This window comes from Astyanax mexicanus, chromosome 25 (assembly GCF_023375975.1).
Source record: "Astyanax mexicanus isolate ESR-SI-001 chromosome 25, AstMex3_surface, whole genome shotgun sequence".
Lineage (NCBI taxonomy): Eukaryota > Metazoa > Chordata > Actinopteri > Characiformes > Acestrorhamphidae > Astyanax > Astyanax mexicanus.
This window is the reverse complement of record NC_064432.1, coordinates 13526102-13550203: the sequence shown is the minus strand read 5'-3', so window position 1 is coordinate 13550203 and position 24102 is coordinate 13526102. Positions and strand designations below refer to the sequence as shown.

The following is a 24102-nucleotide window of genomic DNA, read 5'->3' as shown; positions in this document are numbered from 1 at the left end:
TTCCTGTTGGCTCCTGGTATCATTTATTAGCATAATGGGTGTGTTCCCCGAAAGCGCACCTACCATCAGTGTGTAGTCTTGCCCACCAAGGGTGATCTTTCCTGTTGGTTTTTTTCATTTGCATTGCATTGCAAATGAGTGATGCCAGGAGCCAATATATGAGATTTCAAAATATGTAAATGTTTTACTACTTTTTACAATTTGAATTTCAGGGGAAAAAAAGCTTTTTTACTTTTGCATCTTGTAAAAAAATCTCGGTTAGTGTTTATTGGTTTAATTTTTGGACGGTTTGGGGCTAAATTCAAAACACTTTTACTTCTTTCCCCATTTGCTATAGAAAAAAAAATGATTTCATAACTGAAATAAATTTTTTACACAAATTTCGGATTTTCTCCCCCAATCTGATGTTATAATCCATAACAAAATACACAAAAGGAAAAATCAGAGAATGAGAAAAGATTCTTTTTTTTTTATTCTGATTGTGAGGGGCAGAAATAGAAAAAATAAATAAATTGAAAAGTGAATGAAAACTTTGTCCGTCTTTTCTTAAATGGAAATATTAAATATTTACACCTAATCAGGTTCCAATTCTAATCAGTGGAACCAGCTTTACCAGCTTTGCTATATGTTCTGGAGGTTCTAGATACATTATGTCACTGAATCTGAGTAAAAGCATGATCTACAGGTTCTACAGGTCACTGTATGATAATGCCAGGCTCATCATTTTGCATCGTTCTTTTCATACATTTTGCATTCCAGGGACATTTCACAACATCTCACTTTTTCCACCAAGCTTTTTTTTTTTTACCACAAGTTTTACCAAAAATAATAAAATCTGCAAATTAAATTTTAAGATTCTAAAAGAAAAATTTGTAAAAAAAAAAACTAATTCCACAGAAAATGTACAAAAACACAAGAGTAGGTAGTAAAATCCTGGACAGTGTAGTTTGTGTTTATTGAAGTTGTCATTCTGTTCATTACTTAAATAGTTTATTGCCGTTGGGTTGTGTAGGATTAAACACAAATGATGAACTTTAGTTTAAAATGATTTTTTATTTATTAGCAAAATTATAATTTACAGAACATTCTAAATTCCTCTTCATGGACACACACAGTTCTTTACACATATTTACAGGTTTTATTTGATCATCTGTATCAGTTTACACCAGTAACCCTATAAGAACAGGAGCAGAACGGCTGTTTCAATTCCTCACATGAATAAAGAAGAGAATCCAGGATTTTGGTGTTTAAAATAATAAACCAGAGGAGAGAATATGGAATTTTATGTCACACTTTTCCTACTTATTAATTAAAATTAAAACCCTGACATAAATTAAAACCCTGCTGTATTTATATACTCTCTATCAAAAATATTCTTTTTTGCTCCCAATTTTCTGTCACAAAAGTAAACTGATAAATGCTACACTGCCCCCTCCAATAAAATAGAGGAACTTCTTTGCTTCTTATAGTGGTTTTAAGTCCTCGCTCCTTAATGACCTAAAACTATTTTTTTATATTTTTCTCTAAAAGTAAAAATATGAAAAATAGAAAATCTCTCTGAAAATATGAAACTCTTTCACAGTTAAACATGATTTAAAACTTTCTGTTTCAGTATTTGTTGCTGCTGCTCTGTAGTCTTGCAGATAATGAAGCACAAAGACAAGCTCTGTGTCTCCCTCCCTGAAAACATCATCTCATATAGGGCTGGAAAATTAAAGCATATCGATGGATTTCTTATCACCCGGAATAAAAATATATATTGCAGTATAAATGTTGGAGTTATGGTCCAGCCCTAGTTCATAATCAGTAGAAATCAGAACACTGATTAAGAAGCAACAATCAAATGAACACAGTACTCAATGAGTACTTCTGTTTTACCTCTAAAGGTTTTACTGGAATTCCTAAACCCCCTAAATCTTTCTGGTATGTTGAATTTACTAAGCCTCTACCTAAAGACACAGTTATCTTTACCACCATTACTGTACTTGTATTGTTTACTCTAATCCATTTGTTCACTATTCTCTTCTTCTCTCTGATTGGTTCTTGGTTCCTCGTTTTCTGAGTGAACAGGTGGAGCTGCAGCAGGTGGTGTTGGGCAGGTGGAGTCAGTAGTGAAGGTTACTGCACCGACAGCATCATAACAAACTCTGCAGGATAAAAACACATTAATAATAGTGTACATATTTTATGCACAAAACACATTTTATATTTTATTTTTTAAACCATTGAGTTCATGTAGAGTAATTTTAGTAAACAAAACAATACACTGTCATTCAAATACTTATTTGACAACAAGCAGAATATAGCTGTAATATACACTGAATCAGCATAATAATTCAACCCCTGATGTAAGTACTAGTGTTAGCCCTGGTGTTAGCTCTAGTGTTAGCCCCAATGTTAGCTCTAGTATTAGTCCCGGTGTTAGCTCTAGTATTAGCCCTGGTGTTAGCTCTAGTATTAGCCCTGGTGTTAGCTCTCGTATTAGCCCTGGTTTTAGCTCTAGCATTAGCCCTGGTGTTAGCTCTAGTATTACCCCTGGTGTTAGCTCTAGTATTAGCCCTGGTGTTAGCTCTAGTATTAGCCCTGGTGTTAGCTGTAGTATTAGCCCTGGTGTTAGCTCTAGTATTAGCCCTGGTGTTAGCTCTAGTGTTAGTCCCGATGTTAGCTCTAGTATTAGCCCTGGTGTTAGCTCTAGTATTAGCCCTGGTGTTAGCTCTAGTATTACCCCTGGTGTTAGCTCTAGTATTACCCCTGGTGTTAGCTCTAGTACTAATCCTGGTGTTAGCTCTAGTATTAGCCCTGGTGTTAGCCCTAGTATTAGCCCTGGTGTTAGCTCTAGCATTAGCCCTGGTGTTAGCTCTAGTACTAGCCCTGGTGTTAGCTCTAGTATTAGCCCTGGTGTTAGCCCTAGTATTAGCCCTGGTGTTAGCTCTAGTATTAGCCCTGGTGTTAGCTCTAGTGTTAGTCCCGATGTTAGCTCTAGTGTTAGTTCTAGTATTACCCCTGGTGTTAGCGCTAGTATTAGCCCTGGTGTTAGTTCTAGTATTAGTCCCGGTGTTAGCTCTAGTATTAGCCCTGGTGTTAGCGCTAGTATTAGCCCTGGTGTTAGTTCTAGTGTTAGTCCCGATGTTAGCTCTAGTATTAGCCCTGGTGTTAGCTCTAGTATTAGCCCTGGTGTTAGCTCTAGTATTACCCCTGGTGTTAGCTCTAGTATTACCCCTGGTGTTAGCTCTAGTACTAATCCTGGTGTTAGCTCTAGTATTAGCCCTGGTGTTAGCCCTAGTATTAGCCCTGGTGTTAGCTCTAGCATTAGCCCTGGTGTTAGCTCTAGTACTAGCCCTGGTGTTAGCTCTAGTATTAGCCCTGGTGTTAGCCCTAGTATTAGCCCTGGTGTTAGCTCTAGTATTAGCCCTAGTGTTAGCTCTAGTGTTAGTCCCGATGTTAGCTCTAGTGTTAGTTCTAGTATTACCCCTGGTGTTAGCGCTAGTATTAGCCCTGGTGTTAGTTCTAGTATTAGTCCCGGTGTTAGCTCTAGTATTAGCTCTGGTGTTAGCGCTAGTATTAGCCCTGGTGTTAGTTCTAGTGTTAGTCCCGATGTTAGCTCTAGTATTAGCCCTGGTGTTAGCTCTAGTATTAGCCCTGGTGTTAGCTCTAGTGTTAGTCCCGATGTTAGCTCTAGTGTTAGTTCTAGTATAACCCCTGGTTTTAGTTCTAGTATTAGCCCTGGTGTTAGCTCTAGTATTAGTCCCGGTGTTAGCTCTAGTATTAGCCCTGGTGTTAGCTCTAGTATTAGTCCCGGTGTTAGCTCTAGTATTAGCCCCGGTGTTAGCTCTTGTATTAGCCCTGGTGTTAGCTCTAGTGTTAGCTCTAGTATTAGCCCTGGTGTTAGCACTTGTATTAGCCCTGGTGTTAGCTCTAGTGTTAGTCCCGATGTTAGCTCTAGTGTTAGTTCTAGTATTAGCCCTGGTGTTAGCTCTAGTATTAGCCCTGGTGTTAGCTCTAGTATTAGCCCTGGTGTTAGCTCTAGTATTAGCCCTGGTGTTAGCTCTAGTATTAGCTCTAGTATTAGCCCTGGTGTTAGCTCTAGTATTAGTCCTGGTGTTAGCTCTAGTATTAGCCCCGGTGTTAGCTCTAGTATTAGCCCTGGTGTTAGCTCTAGTGTTAGCCCTGGTGTTAGCTCTAGTATTAGCCCTGGTGTTAGCTCTAGTGTTAGTCCCGATGTTAGCTCTAGTATTAGCCCTGGTGTTAGCTCTAGCATTAGTCCCGATGTCAGCTCTAGTGTTAGCTCTAGTATTAGCCCTGGTGTTAGCTCTAGTGTTAGTCCCGGTGTCAGCTCTAGTGTTAGCTCTAGTATTAGCCCTGGTGTTAGCTCTAGTGTTAGTCTCGGTGTCAGCTCTAGTGTTAGCTCTAGTATTAGCCCTGGTGTTAGCTCTAGTGTTAGTCCCGATGTTAGCTCTAGTATTAGCCCTGGTGTTAGCTCTAGTATTAGTCCCGATGTTAGCTCTAGTGTTAGCTCTAGTATTAGCCCTGGTGTTAGCGCTAGTATTAGCCCTGGTGTTAGTTCTAGTGTTAGTCCCGATGTTAGCTCTAGTATTAGCCCTGGTGTTAGCTCTAGTATTAGCCCTGGTGTTAGCTCTAGTGTTAGTCCCGATGTTAGCTCTAGTGTTAGTTCTAGTATAACCCCTGGTTTTAGTTCTAGTATTAGCCCTGGTGTTAGCTCTAGTATTAGCCCTGGTGTTAGCTCTAGTATTAGTCCCAGTGTTAGCTCTAGTATTAGCCCCGGTGTTAGCTCTTGTATTAGCCCTGGTGTTAGCTCTAGTGTTAGCTCTAGTATTAGCCCTGGTGTTAGCTCTTGTATTAGCCCTGGTGTTAGTCCTGGTATAATAATATACCATTTACACTTAGCATATATAGAATTAAGACGCTATTTACACAAACCGTACTTAGTTACGCCACAACACTTTAATAGTGTGATGTTACACTTTGTGTAAATAACATATAAATACCATTTGCCTAATTATTACTGCATAGATTAGTGTACATTGTTTATAATATGTGTGTGTGTGTGTGTGTGTGTGTGGTTTGGTAAGGGGGGGAGGGAAGGGGGCTTGGGGGGGGTGTAGATGATTCAGAATCTACCATCGAAATCTACAGTGCCGTCTCCATTAAGGTCCATCTCTTTCAGGATCTCCTCCAGCTCTCCTTTCTTCAGCTTCTCTCCCAGTAAAGTCTTCACCGCCTCTTTCATCTCATCCGGAGTGATCTTCCCATCCCCGTCTGTATCAAACTATATAACACACAATCAGAGCCTAAAAAAATACACCATCTCTGTAGAACACATGAAGAAACACACATATGAGAGCGGAGGAATCTGAGCTACGTTAAATGCATTTGTATGAATTAAAATGATATTTATGTTTAAATTAGTTAATAAATGCTCCATTATTTACACTGATTTGTCTGTGTTGATTTCATTAATACTGGTTTCTGCCAACATCTGTATAAAGAATTCACATTAAAACCTTCAGAAATTAGATAATTAATATACCTTTCTCTATTAGAGATTTGAGATTGTGATATTAATGATATGATTTTTAAATCAGACTGATTGGCAGAGCTTTGGTGTCTTTGTGTAAAATACGTTTGCAGGCCTAAAACTTTTGTAGAACACTGTATATTTTATATTTATACTATTATTTGAGTAATTTTATGAGATATGCTTCTATATTGTCCAGTATGCACAGCTAATAAAAATCAGTTTTATTGAGTTAGGTCTTTATTATCAATTACTTTCCAGATATAACTAAACTAGGCACAGCTACTGTTTCAGTTTTCTGAATAAACAAAATCAAAATCATCAGTTTTTTTTTTTTTTTCGAGATCCACACCAATATAAACACATTTAACCTTGCAGATGTAGAATTTAAGGTGGAGCAACAGTAAGAAATCAAGTTGCAAAACTAAAATTCAACTCAATTATTTAAGGTGGAACAGAAAAATCAAATAAGCAACTGTCAAACACTAATTCTATAACAGCTGCAGCACTTAAGGTGGGACAAGAGAAGCCAGTGTAGCTGTTTATCCACATGCTTGCAGCTTTGTGCCACCTTAAATGGTGCAGCAGGCACCTGTAACTGCTTCAGTGTTTTTAAGGTGGAAAGAAAATGTCAAACAAGCTGTTAGTGTTATTGTGATTGTGTAAATACAGCTCTGAAAAAAATGAAGAGAGCACTTCAGTTTCTCTGATTTTGCTATTTATAGGTTTATGTTTGAGCAAAATGAACATTGTTGTTTTATTCTATAAACTATGGACAACATTTCTCCAAAAAAATAAATATTGTGATTTAGAGCATTTATTTGCAGAAAATGAGAAATAGCTGAAATAACAAAACGTTGCTTTTTTAATAGTTCAGAAATCAATATTTGGTGGAATAACCCTGGATTTTAATCACAGTTTTCATGGATCTTGGCATCATGTTCTCCTCCACCAGTCTTACACACTGCTTTTGGATAACTTTATGCCTTTACTCCTGGTGCAAAAATTCAAGCAGTTCAGCTTGGTTTGATGGCTTGTGATCATCCATCCATCCATGATTATATTCCTGAAGTTTTTAATTTGGTAAAATCAAAGAAACTCATCATTTTTACGTGCTCTCTTATTTTTTTTACAGAGCTGACTAATAACAGCATTTCAGGTGGAACTGAAACACCAAGTTACTCAAGCTAGCACCTAGACACAATTTTTAAGGAGCTTTTAAGGAGCTTCACTTTATGAGGAGCTTCTAGAGTGTCTTTGTGTATTTGGGGGAGTTTTGTTGATGATTGTTTACTGTGGATCTGTGGAGCTTTTAAGGTGGTGGAGAGCCGCTGTGCTCCTTTAACACTTATAGGGGGTGTCTGTCTCTCGCCCAATCACATTCCACCGCTCAGGTCCAAGGGGAGGAGTGATGCTATAAGTCTAGCAGTGGGGGGTAAAGAAGAGAAATGGAAAGTGTGTGGAAAAGTTTTTTTTACCTGTTTAAAGGAGCTTTTTAGCTCTTTTATTCCGAGCATATGAGCTGTTTCCATCATCATCCTCGGCCCCATCAGCTCACAAAAATCATCAAAGTCCATCAGACCACCCACTGCCAACACACACACACACACACACACGGATCAGTGACTGTAAGAAAAAAGATCAATAGAACGAGAATTGTTTTATATTCTAGAAGTTCATCTCATAAAATCAGAATATCATTGAAAAGTAACTTTATTTCAGTAATTCAGTTGAAAATGTGAAAATTATATATTATATAGATATATTAAACACAGAGTGAACTATTTTAAGCGTTTATTTCTTTTATTGTTGATTATTATGACTTACAGCCAATGAAAACCCAAAAATCAGTATTTCAGATGTGTTAGTGTTTTATTAAGTCCAAAATCAGCGCAGTGCTTTCCTGCAAATTCTTACAGCACATATTTTGTACAGATTTAATTTTCCAGCAGGACTTGCCACATTGCCCGCACTGCCAAAAGTACCAATTTGTCTTATATAATATTCTAATGACAGAATTTTGGATTTTGATTGGCTGTAAGCCATAATGATCAACAGTAAAAGAAATAAACGCTTAAAATGGATCACTCTTCATAAAATAAATTAACTTTTTAATGATATTCGTTTGTTTTAGATGCACTAATACATGTGCTACTAAATGGTTCTGTGTAGTTTTTAATAACTCTGTTTTTCTGTGGTGCATTATACAATCTGAGCTTAATGGCAAGGCAAAACAATGACAACACAAAAAATCAACAGAACTACATAACTACCTAGCTAACAAATTAGTGCCCATTCCACCAGTAGAGAAATTACACAACATCTAACAAACAGCAGCAAATCTGCTTTTTTTATTTGCTTTCTGAATGGTTGTTTCTAAGCTAAGGCTTAGCTACCCAGTGAACAAGTTAGTGTATATTCCACCAGTAGATAACTCCCAAATAGCTTAAGCCCTATCCGGACGGGATTAGTTTCTCAGGGGGACGTCTGTGAAAAATATTTCACACTTCTACTCAGTGATAAAACTCCTGCATCCGGACTGCAATTGAAAAAAACAGGCTCATCACATAACCAATTTTCAACACTTAAGCAAACATTTTTAGTGTAAAGAAATATTACAGCATCATACTACATAAAAAAATATGTAATTTATTTAAAAAATATTTTTGTCACAGATTTTGGTCACTGGTGTTATCAGGACTCTATATATTATATTTTATCATAGATATTGTTAGCTCTGTTAAACTGTTCCCTGGGTCACAGGTCATCAAATAAAAAAGCATCTCAAGGCATGAGAAGGTGAGTCCATACTTGCTCATTTTATTTTATTATTTGACGATAATTCTTTTTATCAGGTAGCACATAACTTCTTTGTGTCACTGGTGTTATGTGCTGTAATTGAAAAAAAATAACATATTTTTATATCAAATATATTGCCATGTCTTTTATTTCATTGATTTTAAGTAGTTACACATGATCTCTTGACTGCCAATGAGGCAGGCTTTTCACAAAATCCTCCATTTTAATTAAAATGTCACTGGTGTCACAGTCACTGGTGTTACAGATGTGTTACCATGTGGTGTTTGTCCTTTTTCATGATTTTTTTTAATTAAAAGTATCCTGCATGAAATGTTAGAATCAGTCTCTTATATCAGTAGTGAATTTTTCATGTTTCTTGAATAAAAATGTACTATTGTTTTTTTTTTATAGGAAGATGCCTTTAAGTATAAAAGAAGGCCGCTTTATTTTTGTTACTTTCAGTGCTTTTGTATAAACATACTTTGGTAACATGTTAAGTTAAATGGAATTTCTTTATCACATTCAGCCACATTGTAATTTAAATTAAAAATAAATAAATTGATGACAAAATAAAAACTTCAAGATGGTTTAACAGCAGTGACAAATCTTTGCATTTAATGTTAAAATATATTTGGAATTAAGCTCTCCATTTTGCATATTTGGTAAGTGGAGTTGTTAATAGACGTTTTAAGGTTGACGTTAAGACGTTCTGGGAAAAATTTAATTGATTTTTTTAAATGTATCCACTTGAATTCCCACTCCAAATGAAGAATGACCCATACATGAGAAACTAATCCCGTCCGGATAGGGCTTAATCGGCTTTGTATTAAGCATAGATCTCAATAAAGATCAGGTTTGGCTCCTTTAACCTCAGAAGTTTCTCATGCATGATTTTTGTCTAGTACTGTTCCTTTTAAGTAATTTTAGGAGAAACATCTGTGACACAGTTCCTCTCTAAATAAAACGAAAGTGAAAATCAAAAAATACGTCTCCTGAGACATCAAAGAGCAACATGTGAGAAATTAAATGATCCTCTGGGTTATGATGGGATGTGAAACCCTAGAATGAAATAAGGATGGTGAGGAACACTGATACTGGACACTCACACCTCATCTTAATCTGCTGAATTATCTCCAGCAGCTCCATCTCAGTGGGCATGTAGCCCATAGTCCTCATGCACTCAGCCAGGTCCTTATAGTTCAGATATCCATCCTGATCATAGTCAAACTCCTTAAACGCTTCTGCAAGTTCTGAAAAACACACACAGAGATCCTTCAGTCTCTCCACACTGTCTGTTCTGATTAACCATCAATCACCATAAACCAATTCATTAATTAACCAGCTGGAGGAAAGTTAAGAAGATAATACAAGAAGTGCTACAGATTTATAAAACCCCACTGACACAAATTGCGTCAAAAAACGTGCATTTTTTAATTACACAGGAATGCGTCAACACACCAACATGATTCCTACATTGTGACAAACAGGTACTCTAGTGTTTCAGAGAAATCTATTGTGAAATACTCCTAAAGAATGGGCTTACCTTCATATTTCCATGCTTTATTCTATTTGGCACTAATTTGTTTACCAAATATTTATTATTTTTCACTGTTTTGTATTTTGTTTTTCCAAAATTGTATTTACATTTTATTTACATTTGTATTATAATAAAACAGTATTTATCTGATAATTTTGCTAAAGAACTCTTTACTTTTATCATAAGCAGGTGATAAATGATCATTTTCATTAGGTAGGAATATTGGCCATATTGGCCCAAAGTACTCTAAGTCTTATTCTGTTATGTGGGTCAAGATCTTAGCAATCTGTATCCTAGAGGTGGGAATATCAAGAAAAATAAATCCGCCTGGTGCTGCTCGTGTATTCTGTCACAGTAATAGTAATCCTTATACTTTATAATCTAACTACTAATGAAAAGAAAACACTTGTGTGAATTGGTGTGAAGTCTGTAAATTCAAAAGTAAGTAAAAAAAAAAAAAAAAACAGGAGCAGGGAAAATTTTGATCAAAACATCATCAATTGCATGAAGATTTTCAAATTCTGGAAGCATTTACATCTTAAATTATGACATTTTTGAGCAGCTCAATGTCTTCTGATATAAAGAAAAACAATAGTATAACATATCTGTGTTATATAACAAGTGAAAGGAGAACTGACAAAAAAAACAGAGGAAAAAAAAACACTCCAAAATAGACTGGGGTTCAAAGGGTTAAAGAACATCGTAAATGTATCTCTTAAAGTACAAAACAGTCCTTAAGGTCCAGCTGTTCACACACATAAAGTACATACATTTGCTATTTGTTATTTTCATAACTTTTTAAAGTTAAAAACAAGAAAAAACTAAAATTATACAGTCATAACAAGAGCTTTATAATAGATCAATGTTCTGACTGAAGCCAGTAAAGTAACAGAATGTTAAATTTAGTACCTTTTTTCCCCCAACAGTAAATCATTTAAACCATTTCCTCCTGCACGCTAATTTATCAATAAAAAATCTAAATTCTCTAAATCACAAAGATTGCGTTTATTTTAAAATTCCTTTTATCGCATTGGTAAACTACAATAAATGTGAATAGCCAACAATTTAACATATAAAGTCGATTAGAACTTTATATTATGATTTAAGGCAAAATAACAATGCATTTTTTAAATAATATTTTATTGGAACAGAATGACTGAAAGAAAGGAAATTAGAGACCTCAGAACTGAATAATGTGTTTTGTATATTTTGTAATGAATGTATTTATTATTTCAGTCAACTGAGCCCTTTCCAAACATAAACATACATCAAGCATTTATGACTTTTGGGTTACTTAAGTAATTCTTTCTTTTTTTGTTTGGACAACTTTTATACATTAAAAAATAAAAACAAATCTGACACATTTAGACTTTTATTTCTTAAAGAACTGATTTTATTTAATATATTCTTATTCATTTGAAGGTCTCAAATAGTTTTAATAAATCTGAAATAAGGTACTCACCATCTAATTCTGGCTGGGACAATTCTCGTTCCTAAAGAGCAAACAGAAAACAAAGGTTAGATATGGAGAAACAGAGAGAAAAGAAAAGTAAAGGAGGAGTTTTGGAGGAAGAGATTAAACACAGCGGTTCTGGATTAGAGGAGAAGATCTGGGTCAGATTTAATTCGCTGCTGCTGGTTAAACTGAAGGAAGCAGCGTGTGATTAGGGACGGTCAGACACTGTTCCTGATTTAATTAAATATATTTAGGTTTACTCTGAAAACCTCATCATGGAACAGTTCATCTCCCAGGATTCACATCTCTTATCCAGAGTGACGAGTTCACTTCTGTTTATTCTTGTCACACCTTAGCCTGTGTCTGTCCTGTGTCTTTCCTGATTTTGGTTCCTTTGGTTCTGTCCTCTGTTCTCTTGTTTTGTCATGTTTCCCAGCCATGTGTTACTGTTGTGTTTTGGTCTTGTCTCTGCCTTAGCTCCGCCTTTTTTGCCTTCAGTTTTCCAGGTTTGCTTTATGTAGTTTGTTTCTTTATTTGTTATTTTGGCTTGTTTGTTTCAGTCTTTTAGTTTATCTTCTGGTTCATAGTGTTTTGTTTAAGTTACCTTTTTGTTATATTAATTCATAGTGTTTTGTTCTTTGTTTCTAAATGTCTAATAAAACTGACTTGCGTTTGCATCCGGCCTCCTCCTCCGTACAAACCTGGAAAACTGAAGGCAAAAAACACAGCAGGTCTGAGGCTAAACAAAACATATAAACACGATCTGGACAGAGTAACTGGACACGTTCAAACAAAAAGCACGACACAGAACAAAGGAGCACATGGGGTATTTATACACAGGCAGACTGGTGATTCAGAGTCATGGTTCAGAGTGGTGATTCATAATTTAGAGTCGTGTATTAGTCATGATTCAAAGTTGTGATTCAGAGTCGTGATTCAGAGTCTTAATTTAGAATGGTGACTCAGTGTGGTGATTCAAAGTCATGTATTAGTTGTGATTCCGAGTAGTGATTCGTAGTTCAGAGAATTAGTATCATGTATTAGTCGTGATTTGGAGTTGTGAATCAGTCGTAATTCAGAGTCGTAATTTAGAGGCAAGATTTAAAGTCTGGATCCAGAGTGGTGATTCAGAGTTGTAATCCAGAGTGGTGATTTAGAACCTTGATTCAGGGTCATGATTGAGAGTGGTGATTCAGAATTGTGTATTAGTCGTGATTCAGAGTGGTGATTCAGAATTGTGTATTAGTCGTGATTCAGAGTGGTGATTCAGAGTTGTGTATTAGTCGTGATTCAGAGTGGTGATTCAGAGTGGTGATTCAGAGTGGTGATTCAGAATTGTGTATTAGTCGTGATTCAGAGTGGTGATTCAGAATTGTGTATTAGTCGTGATTCAGAGTGGTGATTCAGAGTGGTGATTCAGAGTTGTGTATTAGTCGTGATTCAGAGTGGTGATTCAGAGTGGTGATTCAGAATGGTGATTCAGAATGGTGATTCAGAATGGTGATTCAGAGTGGTGATTTGGAGTGGTGATTCAGAGTGGTGATTCAGAATTGTGTATTAGTCGTGATTCAGAGTGGTGATTCAGAGTGGTGATTCAGAGTTGTGTATTAGTCGTGATTCAGAGTGGTGATTCAGAGTGGTGATTCAGAGTTGTGTATTAGTCGTGATTCAGAGTGGTGATTCAGAATGGTGATTCAGAATGGTGATTCAGAGTGGTGATTCAGAGTGGTGATTCAGAATTGTGTATTAGTCGTGATTCAGAGTGGTGATTCAGAATTGTGTATTAGTCGTGATTCAGAGTGGTGATTCAGAGTGGTGATTCAGAGTTGTGTATTAGTCGTGATTCAGAGTGGTGATTCAGAGTGGTGATTCAGAATGGTGATTCAGAATGGTGATTCAGAGTGGTGATTCAGAATTGTGTATTAGTCGTGATTCAGAGTGGTGATTCAGAATTGTGTATTAGTCGTGATTCAGAGTAGTGATTCAGAGTGGTGATTCAGAGTTGTGTATTAGTCGTGATTCAGAGTGGTGATTCAGAGTGGTGATTCAGAATGGTGATTCAGAATGGTGATTCAGAATGGTGATTCAGAGTGGTGATTCAGAATGGTGATTCAGAATGGTGATTCAGAATGGTGATTCAGAGTGGTGATTCAGAATGGTGATTCAGAGTGGTGATTCAGAATTGTGTATTAGTCGTGATTCAGAGTGGTGATTCAGAGTAGTGATTTGGAGTGGTGATTCAGAATGGTGATTCAGAGTGGTGATTCAGAATGGTGATTCAGAATGGTGATTCAGAATGGTGATTCAGAGTGGTGATTCAGAGTGGTGATTCAGAATTGTGTATTAGTCGTGATTCAGAGTGGTGATTTGGAGTGGTGATTCAGAATGGTGATTCAGAATGGTGATTCAGAGTGGTGATTCAGAGTGGTGATTCAGAGTGGTGATTCAGAATGGTGATTCAGAGTGGTGATTCAGAGCTCTGCGGTTGAAGATCGCGTAAACGTTGCTCTCTCCTGAGTAAATCCCTGCTGAGTGTAATTAGCCGAGGCACTGATCTATGCTAATGAGATATTACAGCAGACTGAGGAAGGTTAGCACAGGATTACACTTCCTGCACTGTATACAGCAGCACGTTACATAACACACACACACACACACACATGAGTGACTTTAGAAACACCACACCTGAGCTCTAATACAGCACTACATTGTTTACTAACAGCTGTGAGATTCCTATTGAGAATTATTGTAATTAGTATAATTATTTTCCCTTATGTGGAAAATACTGACTTCTATCTGAGGAGGCACGCGCTGGTCCTCACCCTCTTAGTGACAGGGAGTTTATATGAATGAGAAATGTGTAAAAAAAAAAACATCACTGAAGCAAAAACCTTCCAAGTCTCCATTTGCCCCCAAGTACTGAGCTGTGGAGCAGTGGAACTGTGTTCTCTGGAATGATGGAGCTCCATCCAATATTTTTGGACGGGATGAATTGAAGAATTGGGGATAAATTGGAGATGAGTTGGAGAGTTGGAGATGAGTTGGAGAGTTGGAGATGAGTTGGAGAGTTGGGGATAAGATGGAAATGAGGTGAAGAGTTGGGGATAAGCTGGAGATGAGTTGGAGGGTTAAAAAATGAGTTGGAGAGTTGGGGATAAATTGGAGAGTTGGGAATAAGTTGCAGATAAATTGCAGATTAGTTGGACAGTTGGGGATGAGATGGAAATGAGGTGAAGGGTTGGGGATAAGTTGGAGATGAGTTGGAGATTTGGGGATAGGTTGGAGAATTGGGAATTAGTTGAAGAGTTGAAAATGAGTTAAAAAGTTGGAGATGAGTTGGAGATGAGTTGGACAGTTGGGGATGAGATGAAAATGAGGTGGAGGGTTGGGAATAAGTAGGAGATGAGTTGGAGAGTTGGAGATGAGTTGGAGATTTGGGGATAGGTTGGAGAATTGGGAATTAGTTGGAGAGTTGAAGATGAGTTGAAAAGTTGGGGATGAGTTGGAGAGTTGGAGAGAGGAGCAGCCAGGCTCTTAGCCCTTTGTGGTACATGTTAAAGTCTCTAGATTAATTGTGTACATTTGAACGGTAACACAGACAGCTCAACTTTAAATTCATGTTTTGTTACGTCACAAGTGATCTGTTACATTTAGTATAAACCAGGCTTTAAAAAAATCAACATTATATAAATTTCTAAAACTTTAGGTTTCCTTGTTGTTTTCTAGCTGTGTATATTGTACACTAAGAGGATGGGGATAAGAATGTGTGTGTGTGTGTGTGTGTGTGTGTGTGTATAGCCCTGTTACAACAGGGCAAGCAAACCAATCAACTGCCTCGGGCCCCGAGCTGGCAATGACTGGTTATGAATCGAATGCACTGACAAACTGTGTGATGCACCTTTAAATTCTGTGATGGTCGATGCAGGAAAGTACAGCAAACACTGTTATCAGAATCCCCCTCAAGGGGGCTCCTCACACTACTTACTGACAGTAGTTAGCCAGCCAGGTTCATCATTCCGGCAGCCAACAAAATATGAACCTTCAGCACAGCAATCCATTCTGCTTAGAGCCTAAAAGGCCCTGAAACGGCTTTGTGTGTGTGTGTGTATACATACCTGTCCGAACACAGTGTTGAGCAGGTTTGTGTACACTTCTTCGTTGGACTTCTTGGCTTTCGATTTCTTTGGTGTTTCTCCTGACTGGGACTTCCGGAGGGCTGGCTTTAGAGAGGCTGCATCAGCTGATTGGGTAGATTTGGAACTAGAGCAACAGGAAGAGAGAAGCATTTAAAAATATATATACAGTGAGTCCAAGAAGTATTTGATCCCTTACTGATTTTCTTTGTTTGCCCACTAATAAAGACACTATCCTTCTGCACTTTTAATGGTAGATATATTCTAACATGGAGAGACAGAATATCAAGACAAAAATCCAGAATATAATTTTAAAGAATATATTTTAATTAATTTGTATTTCAATGAGGAAAAACACTCTTGCCAAACACACTCAATACTTAGTGGCAAAGCCTTTGTTTGCAAGCACAGCGGTGAGACGTTTGTTGTAGTTAACCACAAGTTTAGCACACACACCAGGGGGAATTTTGGCTCACTCTTCTTTGCAGATCCTCTCTAAATCATGAAGGTTGGTGGGCTGTCGCTTGGCAACTCTGACCTTCAGCTCCCTCCATAGATTTTCGATCGGATTGAGGTCTGGCGACTGGCTGGGCCACTCCATGACCTTAATGTGATTTTCTTGAGCCAATCCTTTGCTGTATGTTTAGGGTCATTATCATGTTGGAAGACCCAACCACGGCCCATTTTCAGATCCCTGGCAGAGGGGAGGAGGTTGTCCCTCAGGATTGTGCGGTACATGGCTCCATCCATCTTCCCAGTGATGCGGTGAAGTAGCCCTGTACCCTTGGCAGAGAAACACCCCCAAAACATTATGCTTCCACCTCCATGCTTGACGGTGGGCACAGTGTTCTTGGGGTCATAGGCAGCATTTTTCTTCCTCCACACATGGCGGGTGGAGTTGAGGCCAAAAAGTTCAATTTTGGTCTCGTCTGACCACAAAACCTTCTCCAAATAACTTGGTTAATCTTTCAAATGATCATTGGCATACTTGAGGCGCGCCTCCACATGTGCTCTCTTCAGCAGGGGTACCTTTCGGGCACTGCAGGATGTGAATTCATTGTTGCTCAAAGTGTTGCCAATTGTTTCCTTGCAAACTGTGGTCCCAGCTGCCTTCAGGTAATTTGCTAACTCCTGCCGAGTGGTTGCAGGACGATTTCTGACCGTTCTCAGCATCATTGCCACCCCACGAGGCGAAATCTTCTTTGGAGCACCGGGCCGAGGTCTGTTGATTGTCATGTTATACTCTTTAAACTTTCTGATAATTGCACCAATAGTTGTTACTATCACATCCAACACCTTACTAATCTTTTTGTAGCCCATTCCAGCTTTGTGAAGGTCAACAATTCTGACTCTGAGGTCCTGTGACAGCTCTTTGGTTTTACCCATGTTGGAGACTTGAAATCTGTGTGATCTGTCTGATTCTGTGGACAGGTGTTTTTCACACAAGTGATTAGTGAGAACAGGTGGCTTCAGGTCAGGTAACAAGTTGATTGGGAGTGTCTAACTGGTCTGTAAAAGCCAGAACTGCTAATGAATACTAAGGGATCAAATACTTATTTCACTCCATGAAATACAAATCAATTAATATATATTCCTTAGATTTATTTTCTGGATTTTCTTTTTAATATTCTGTCTCTCCATGTAAGAATATATCTACCATTAAAAGTATAGAATGATCATGTCTTTATTAGTGGGCCAACGAAGAAAATCAGCAAGGGATCAAATACTTCTTGGACTCACTGTATATATTATCCCTATAAGTTAGCAGAAGCTAGCTAACATCAGCTACAGTATCACCTCTGCCACGTGCTTCTCTTAAACCACTCGAGTTTCTAACCAAACTGTGAACACAAACTAAACCATCATCTGTATATACTGTACACTGTGTTCCAAATCATTCTGAACAGCACATTTTGCTTTGTTTTTCTTTGTTCAAGGATTTTCTTTATTCACAACAATGGATGTTATTCCAAGTGGATGTACAATACTGGAAATTCATTTATACAAAACACAAAAATATGCTCTTCCAAAATATTATGCAGAATCCAGCAGTTTAAAACATTCGGTGAGTCAGAAAACAATAACATTAATAACTCTTATCTATTGACCTTGTAAGTCAGTGCTGCCTCCCAGAGCTGCTGGTTGGAGATTAACTGAAGCCCACCTTCATAGATATTTCTTTTAAGGATGCCCCACAGGTTCTCAATAGGTTTGAGGCCAGAATAAGATAGTGGGCAAAAAACATGATGTGTGTCTTTATTTCTTTTACTTTAATGCCCATCACAACAAAGAAACGCATGGTGTGTTTTTTCTGGTCTGTTAGGAATTCCATATATCCTCTATCTAGATGATTTAAAACCCTCACGGACCCTAAAGGGAACTTCCATCTCACTTCCCAGAATTCTAGACCAAATCCATAATCAATATCATAACTGAATAATTTTCATCCTTAGAAAGATCTTCTTCCTCCCTATATTTCAGAAAAAATGAGATTTGCCTAATAATGTGGAATAATCTCTGTCTGTAAGTTTCTCTTTAATAAAGCTCAGTGTGCAAATTAACCCATAAACCTGTCGTCTAAAAATATACATGAAATAAAATATTCAAAGACTTGCTGAAATCCCATTTTTATGATAATTTGGAGCACATCATATTTTATGTCTGGGAGGTTAACTGAATTAATTTGATTAATGGAATTACTGCTTTATTTCAAAATGGGATAGTTAAGATTTACATCTTTACATATAGAAGCTTTAAAATTTATAAAGAACATATTTTACACTTTTCTCATATTTAACTGAAAAATAAGGAAGTTAATAATAATGATAATAAAGGAAACAATAGCTTGTGCATTACTTTAAACAGCGCTGTTTGTTTAGAAAAAAGTTCTTAAGTAAAAACTAAAAGTTTTTACACTTCTCCTCATATTTAATTGAAAAATAAGGAGGTTATGTTTGCATAGTGTTATAAAAAATGTAAAAGCTGAACGTAAGGTTGAAAACAGTACAAATAAATAAATAAGTAAGTTAAAAAATAAAGTGTTTTTTATTATTAAATGAAATGAAACAATAGCTTGTGCATCACTTTAAACAGTGCTGTTTGTTTAGAAAAAAAAAAGTTCTTATGTAAAAATTAAAAATCTTCCAGTTCTAGCGTATATTATGCGGTTTGTAACTGGTCAGGGGGTGCTTCCCTTAACTCAGAAGGATGCTATACCAGCAGTGGTGAAATTTAAATTGTGATTGTTTTAGATGGGGAAAAAACGTTTTTTAAATATGCATGGGAACTTGCAAGTGTGGCACAACATTCTAAGATCTAATGGCACTGCAGTCTAGATTATGACCCTATAGACACCACTATAGATACCCCTAAACCCCTACAGATACCTCTACACACACCCCTATAGGTCCCACTATATATCCCTCTATAGAGACCCCTATAGACACCCCTATAAATACCTCTATAGATACCCCTAAATCCGTACAGATACCCCTATAGATACCACTATAGGCACCCCTAGACCCCACTATAGACACCACTAAAGATATTACTATAGATGCACCTACAGACACCCCTATAGATACCTCTATAGACATTATAGATACGGGGTGTGAACAGGGTGTGTATAATGTTACTGTATTTTCTCTAAACAGAACGCAGATCATGTTCTGTACCTGTCAGTGGAGGCCGTCCTCTCTGATTTCTGCGCCATTCTGCAGGAAAGAGAGAGAGAACAGTGAGTCCTGGATCAGGTCCAGCTTCAGGACCCTAAATTAAGTCCCTCCTACAGAAACAGCAAGTACTCTTCCAGAAAAAAAACATTATAAATATAACACGTACACTGAACAGCCCTGCCCGTACATCTGTTAAACCTTTTAGGATTGTTTACATTTCTCTACGAATTTGGCCTAAAACCCGATGTTAACAAGAAGATCAGGAAAATCAAACTAAAAACTGAGAGAAAAATGTTAGTGTTGATCATTTATTTCCTGGCATCACACTACCTTATTAATTTATTTAGCATTATTTCTATTGGCAGATCTGGTACTCCACCTTTTTGGAGGAAGAAACTATAGGTAAATAAATGAATATACAGATATGCAAACTATTTAAATTCTCCACCTTTCTAAAACCTAGGGGGTGAATCCCTGCCTAATCTAAGGTTAGATTTTTGGGCAGCACAGGTAAAACTGATGAAATGAAAATGAAGAACCTTCTCTCTGAACCTGTACTTGTGAGCAAAAGTATTGGAAGAGATAAATTTAAAGTAAATAAGACTTAATATTTATTTGCAAATCATTTATTTGCAGTAACTGCATCACATCTGTGACCAACTGACATCACTAACTTTCTGCAAGGACCTCCTGTTCAGTTTAGTTTCATCTTTCTTTAAATTCACATTTTGTAGCGGATCCTTTCATTCTCCAAACTTTAGCCTTCCCATCACATTGGTAGAGGTTAATCTTTGTCTCATCAGTCCATAATCAGTCCAGTACTTTTAAAATTTCAGCCTGGTCTTCTTATTAACCTCGTTAAATAGTGTTTTTATCTTCTGCTGAAGCCTCTGTGCTTTTTGTCTTCTGTGAGCAGAAGATTGTGATACTTTCACTCCTGCTCTCTGGAGGTTGTTGATGTTACTAACAGCTGTTTTAGGGTTTTTATTTACAGAACTCACACTGTTTCTGTTTCATCATCTGCTTGGTTTCTCTTGGTCTACCTGGGGGCTGTTCCACAGAGTGAGCTTAAAAAAAACGGCACTTACTTGAGAAAGCCTCGCTTGAGTTAGTCACTTCCACTAACAAAATCCAGACCCAACCTGTTCCCACTAATTCAAGCCAGGCTTTTGTAATCAAGGCTCACGCACGTGCATACGGTATTTAAACAGCCTCAGTAATCGAGCCCTGAAAAGCTGAGAAAAATGTTAAAAGAGGTGAAGGAATGCACTGCTTTTTTTCTCTCCTGCTGAACATGAGTTACTTATACGTCTATTTGATGAATATAAAGACATAATTGCAAGGAAAGTAAACACTTCTTGTATTAAAAGCCAGAGAAGCTGCCTGGCAGAAAATTGCAGACCGGATAAATGTGTAAGCATATTATTTAATCCATTCACTGGCATTCCAAAATGTTGAACTACAATCAAAAATTTATATTTATATCCTGATTTAAAAGCAACATGGGGGAGTAAAAAGAAAACAACAGCAGTATATAAAATATAAAAATATACCAGAATGGTAGGTGCAATTCTAATTGGTTAGTCTAATGTGCAGGAAAATGTTAAACTATGTATTTTATTTTGTATTATGATATAAATTAACTGCATGAAATATTTTAGCAACCAGAAAGAAAACAGCTGTTGCTGCTACTGCTGGTGGAGCTCCTGTAGCAGCCCTTACTCCTGCAGAAAACCTAGCTTTAGAACAAAACCTCAGATGTCCCATTATTGCAGGAATTGAGGGAGGGACATCATCTGATCCTGTCTGTCCCCATGCAACAGAACCTTATGTTCAGGATAGGTTCAGTTGTTTTTGTAACCGTCCTCGCCGTGACAGATACCAGCCACGTTACCTGTAGGACTACTTGGTGAATTTGCCGTCGCGATAGCTGCCGCAGTCATACACACCACATAGTCACACCGACGTGGGAGCCAGCAGGCCACGGGATGCAACTCCTTACCTGAGGCCCACACCTGCAGCCACAGGCATCAGAACCTCTTCTTCAGTTCAACTTCACTATATGGACAGTGACAGGTCCTACGAAGAATTCCCTGCATCACCGCAGCTTTCTACGCCCCTGCATCAGTCTCCCACACAGCATAAGGCCAAACAGCAAGATGCATGCTGAGGATGAGGAGCCTCCTCCTCCTACCTCACTTCCGGTGCGACCAGACTGGGATCAATTTCCGCCACCACCTCCGGTGGAGTATTCTTGCCTAGGCAGTGCAGGACAGCAATCACGTCATTCATCTCCAGGACGGCTGCCTCCACAACTTGTGTCAGTGCTGACAGAGCACCTGCGCAGTACTCATCTTCAGCCACAAGATCAGCCTGCTCCTGTACCAGCATATTAGGCAACCACACCATCAATACCCACTCCAGATTATGTGTTGCCATTCACCCCACCACGCACCTCAACCGCTCACACTCACCACCCCCTTTGGCAGCAACCAGCAGACCAGAGGGTATGGGGCCAGCATTTTCCCCCATCCCAACCAATCATTCTCTCCACCACGACAAGAATCCACATTTCGTGGACCAAAACCACACATTCCTATCTTCATGGATGATGATCCTCGCCAGTTTGCTAGGCTCAAGTTAGCATTGGACAATCTCTTGCCTGCTGATGCTACGGAACAGTTCAAGTATCAGATACTGGTGGACCATCTCAAGCTGGAAGATGCACTGCTGGTAGCTGACTCATACAGCAACAGTCAGTTCCCATACACCAGGACCATGGCTGCACTAAGAACTGTACGGTCAGCCCCATAAGCTTGCCCTTCAGATCATCACTGAGGTGCTGGCTGAGCCACCAATCAAGAGGTAAGGTTAGGTAAGAGCTTTAACTGGCATGTTAGCTCAGCTGGGGAAGGAGGGAAGAACAAAGCTTGACTGTGGGTCACATGTATCACGCCTGCTATCTAAGCTACCACATGACTTGCGGGCTCAATTCAAGAGGTTCACCAACCCTCTCCGGATCCCTATTCCAACATTGCTGGACTTTACAGAGTGGCTGTGAAGCACCAATCCTCCACATCACAGTGCCTGTTCACCAGTTTGTCGCCCACGGCAGAGCTGCTCCACCATGTCTCTAAGCTTTGGCAGATGGATGTCCTGCCCTACCGGAATGAGAAGATCATCACACGTTCCAAGTAGGACACAGCAGCTGTCAGGATGCTGGAGGAGAAGACAGTCAGGGTGGAAGTGGATGGTATTTTCAGATATGCCACGCCACTCTTGTGGAACGAAGATGCCCTGCCACTTCGGGCACCCAAAGAATCAGTCCTAGGCCATCTGCGTGGGACAGAGAAATGGCTGGCTAAAGCTGACTCCTACAAAGAAGAGGTGAGAAAACTGTTGGATGCTGGCTATGTGGAGAGACTTGCACCTGATGCGGTCCGGATGAATAGCGGATCATGGTACATCCCTCATCACATGGTCAATCACAACGGCAAGGACTGCATCATATTCAACTCCTCATTCACATTTCAGAATGGAAACTTGAATGAACAGCTCCTTCCAGGTCCCACCTTAGGACCATCTCTACTTGGTGTGCTGCTCCATTTCAGGCAGTACCCAGTAGCTGTGAGCAGCGATATAAAGGGGATGTTTCATCAGGTCCGCCTTCTGCCAGAAGACAAACCCTACCTGCGTTTCCTCTGGAGGGACATGGAGCGCAGCCGAGGACCAGATGTGTACGAATGGCAGGTGTTGCCGTTTGGAACAACCTGTAGCCCATGATGTGCCATGTTTGCCCTCCAGAAACATGTGCGGGATCACAGCAGCCAAGATGAAGACATACGCCACTCCACAGAGAACCACTTTTATGTGGACAACTTTTTGCAGAGCTTCACATCTGTATCCGAAGCCAAGTTGTTAGTTGACAAGCTGCAGTCGTTACTCCTCTCTGGTGGGTTTGGGCTTCGGCAGTGGGCCACTAATGTACCCGACGTCATCAGCCACCTGCCAGCTGACACCAAATCTGACAGCTGTGATCTCTGGTTGCCACAAGATGCAGCTGACCCCCAAGAACGGACACTAGGACTGCTTTGGCACTGCATTTCTGATACCCTCACTTACCAGCTTTGCCATTCAGAGCATCTAGAGCTCACAATGTGCAGCATCTATAGGGTACTTGCAAGGCAGTGTGACCCTATTGGCTTTCTCATCCCCTACACCACAAGGGCTAAGATCCTGGTACAGGGTCTTTGGCGGAAGGAAAGAGACTGGGACGATCCACAGCTCCCAGAGGACATTCTCCAACTGTGGCGTGAATGGGAGAGTGAACTCCCATCAGCTCCCCTTCATCTATCTTCCGTGATGTTATATTCAGCCAGGATCTGACACATCAGTATCTCATCAAACCATACAAGTATTCTCTGACCCATCAGAGCGAGCTTACAGAGCAGTAGCTTATCTGCGGACAGTGGATCAGTCAGGCAGCATGCTGGTAGCCTTCCTGGCAGCAAGGTCATGGGTAGCACCAGTCTGACAGCAGTCTATCTCCAGGCTGGAACTCTGCGCTGCCCACATCGGGGCTCAGCTAGCTGTCGTATTGAAGAAGGAGCTCACTCTTGTCATTGCCAGCATCACACACTGGACCGACCCCACCACCGACCTGACCTGGCTTAAGTCTCAATCTTGCAGATATAAGGTGTTTGTTGGCACCAGGGTAGCAGACATTCAGGAGCTGACAGAAGACAGTCCCTGGCGATATATTACCTCATTGGATAACCCTGCTGATGACATAACCAGGGGTCTATTGCTGTCACAACTCTAAGGAAACCATTGCTGGAGAAATGGACCAACATTCTTATGGCAAGATGAGACAGCCTGGCCAGTCTTTCTAGATCCCTCAACCTCTGATGACCCGGCCGAACTCCGTAAGTCTGCATTCTGTGGACACCTCTCTATGTCCACTGATC

The 24102-nt window shown here is 39.1% G+C and overlaps 1 protein-coding gene across 1 annotated transcript in view; it reads right to left on the bottom strand.

The window, feature by feature from the left end:
• Positions 1-1033: 1033 nt before the first annotated feature.
• The window catches only part of si:cabz01076231.1 (calcium-binding protein 2), a 28512-nt gene continuing 5443 nt past the window's right edge, over positions 1034-24102 (bottom strand). Inside the window, exons 2-8 of the mRNA XM_049472561.1 lie at positions 19136-19174; positions 15444-15588; positions 11335-11365; positions 9442-9585; positions 7015-7124; positions 5140-5287; positions 1034-2147 (exon numbers count right to left, since the gene is read on the bottom strand). Of these exons, the coding sequence (XP_049328518.1) occupies positions 2119-2147; positions 5140-5287; positions 7015-7124; positions 9442-9585; positions 11335-11365; positions 15444-15588; positions 19136-19173 (645 nt within the window). The 5' untranslated portion in view covers position 19174 and the 3' untranslated portion in view covers positions 1034-2118. The remainder of the gene's footprint in view (positions 2148-5139; positions 5288-7014; positions 7125-9441; positions 9586-11334; positions 11366-15443; positions 15589-19135; positions 19175-24102) is intronic.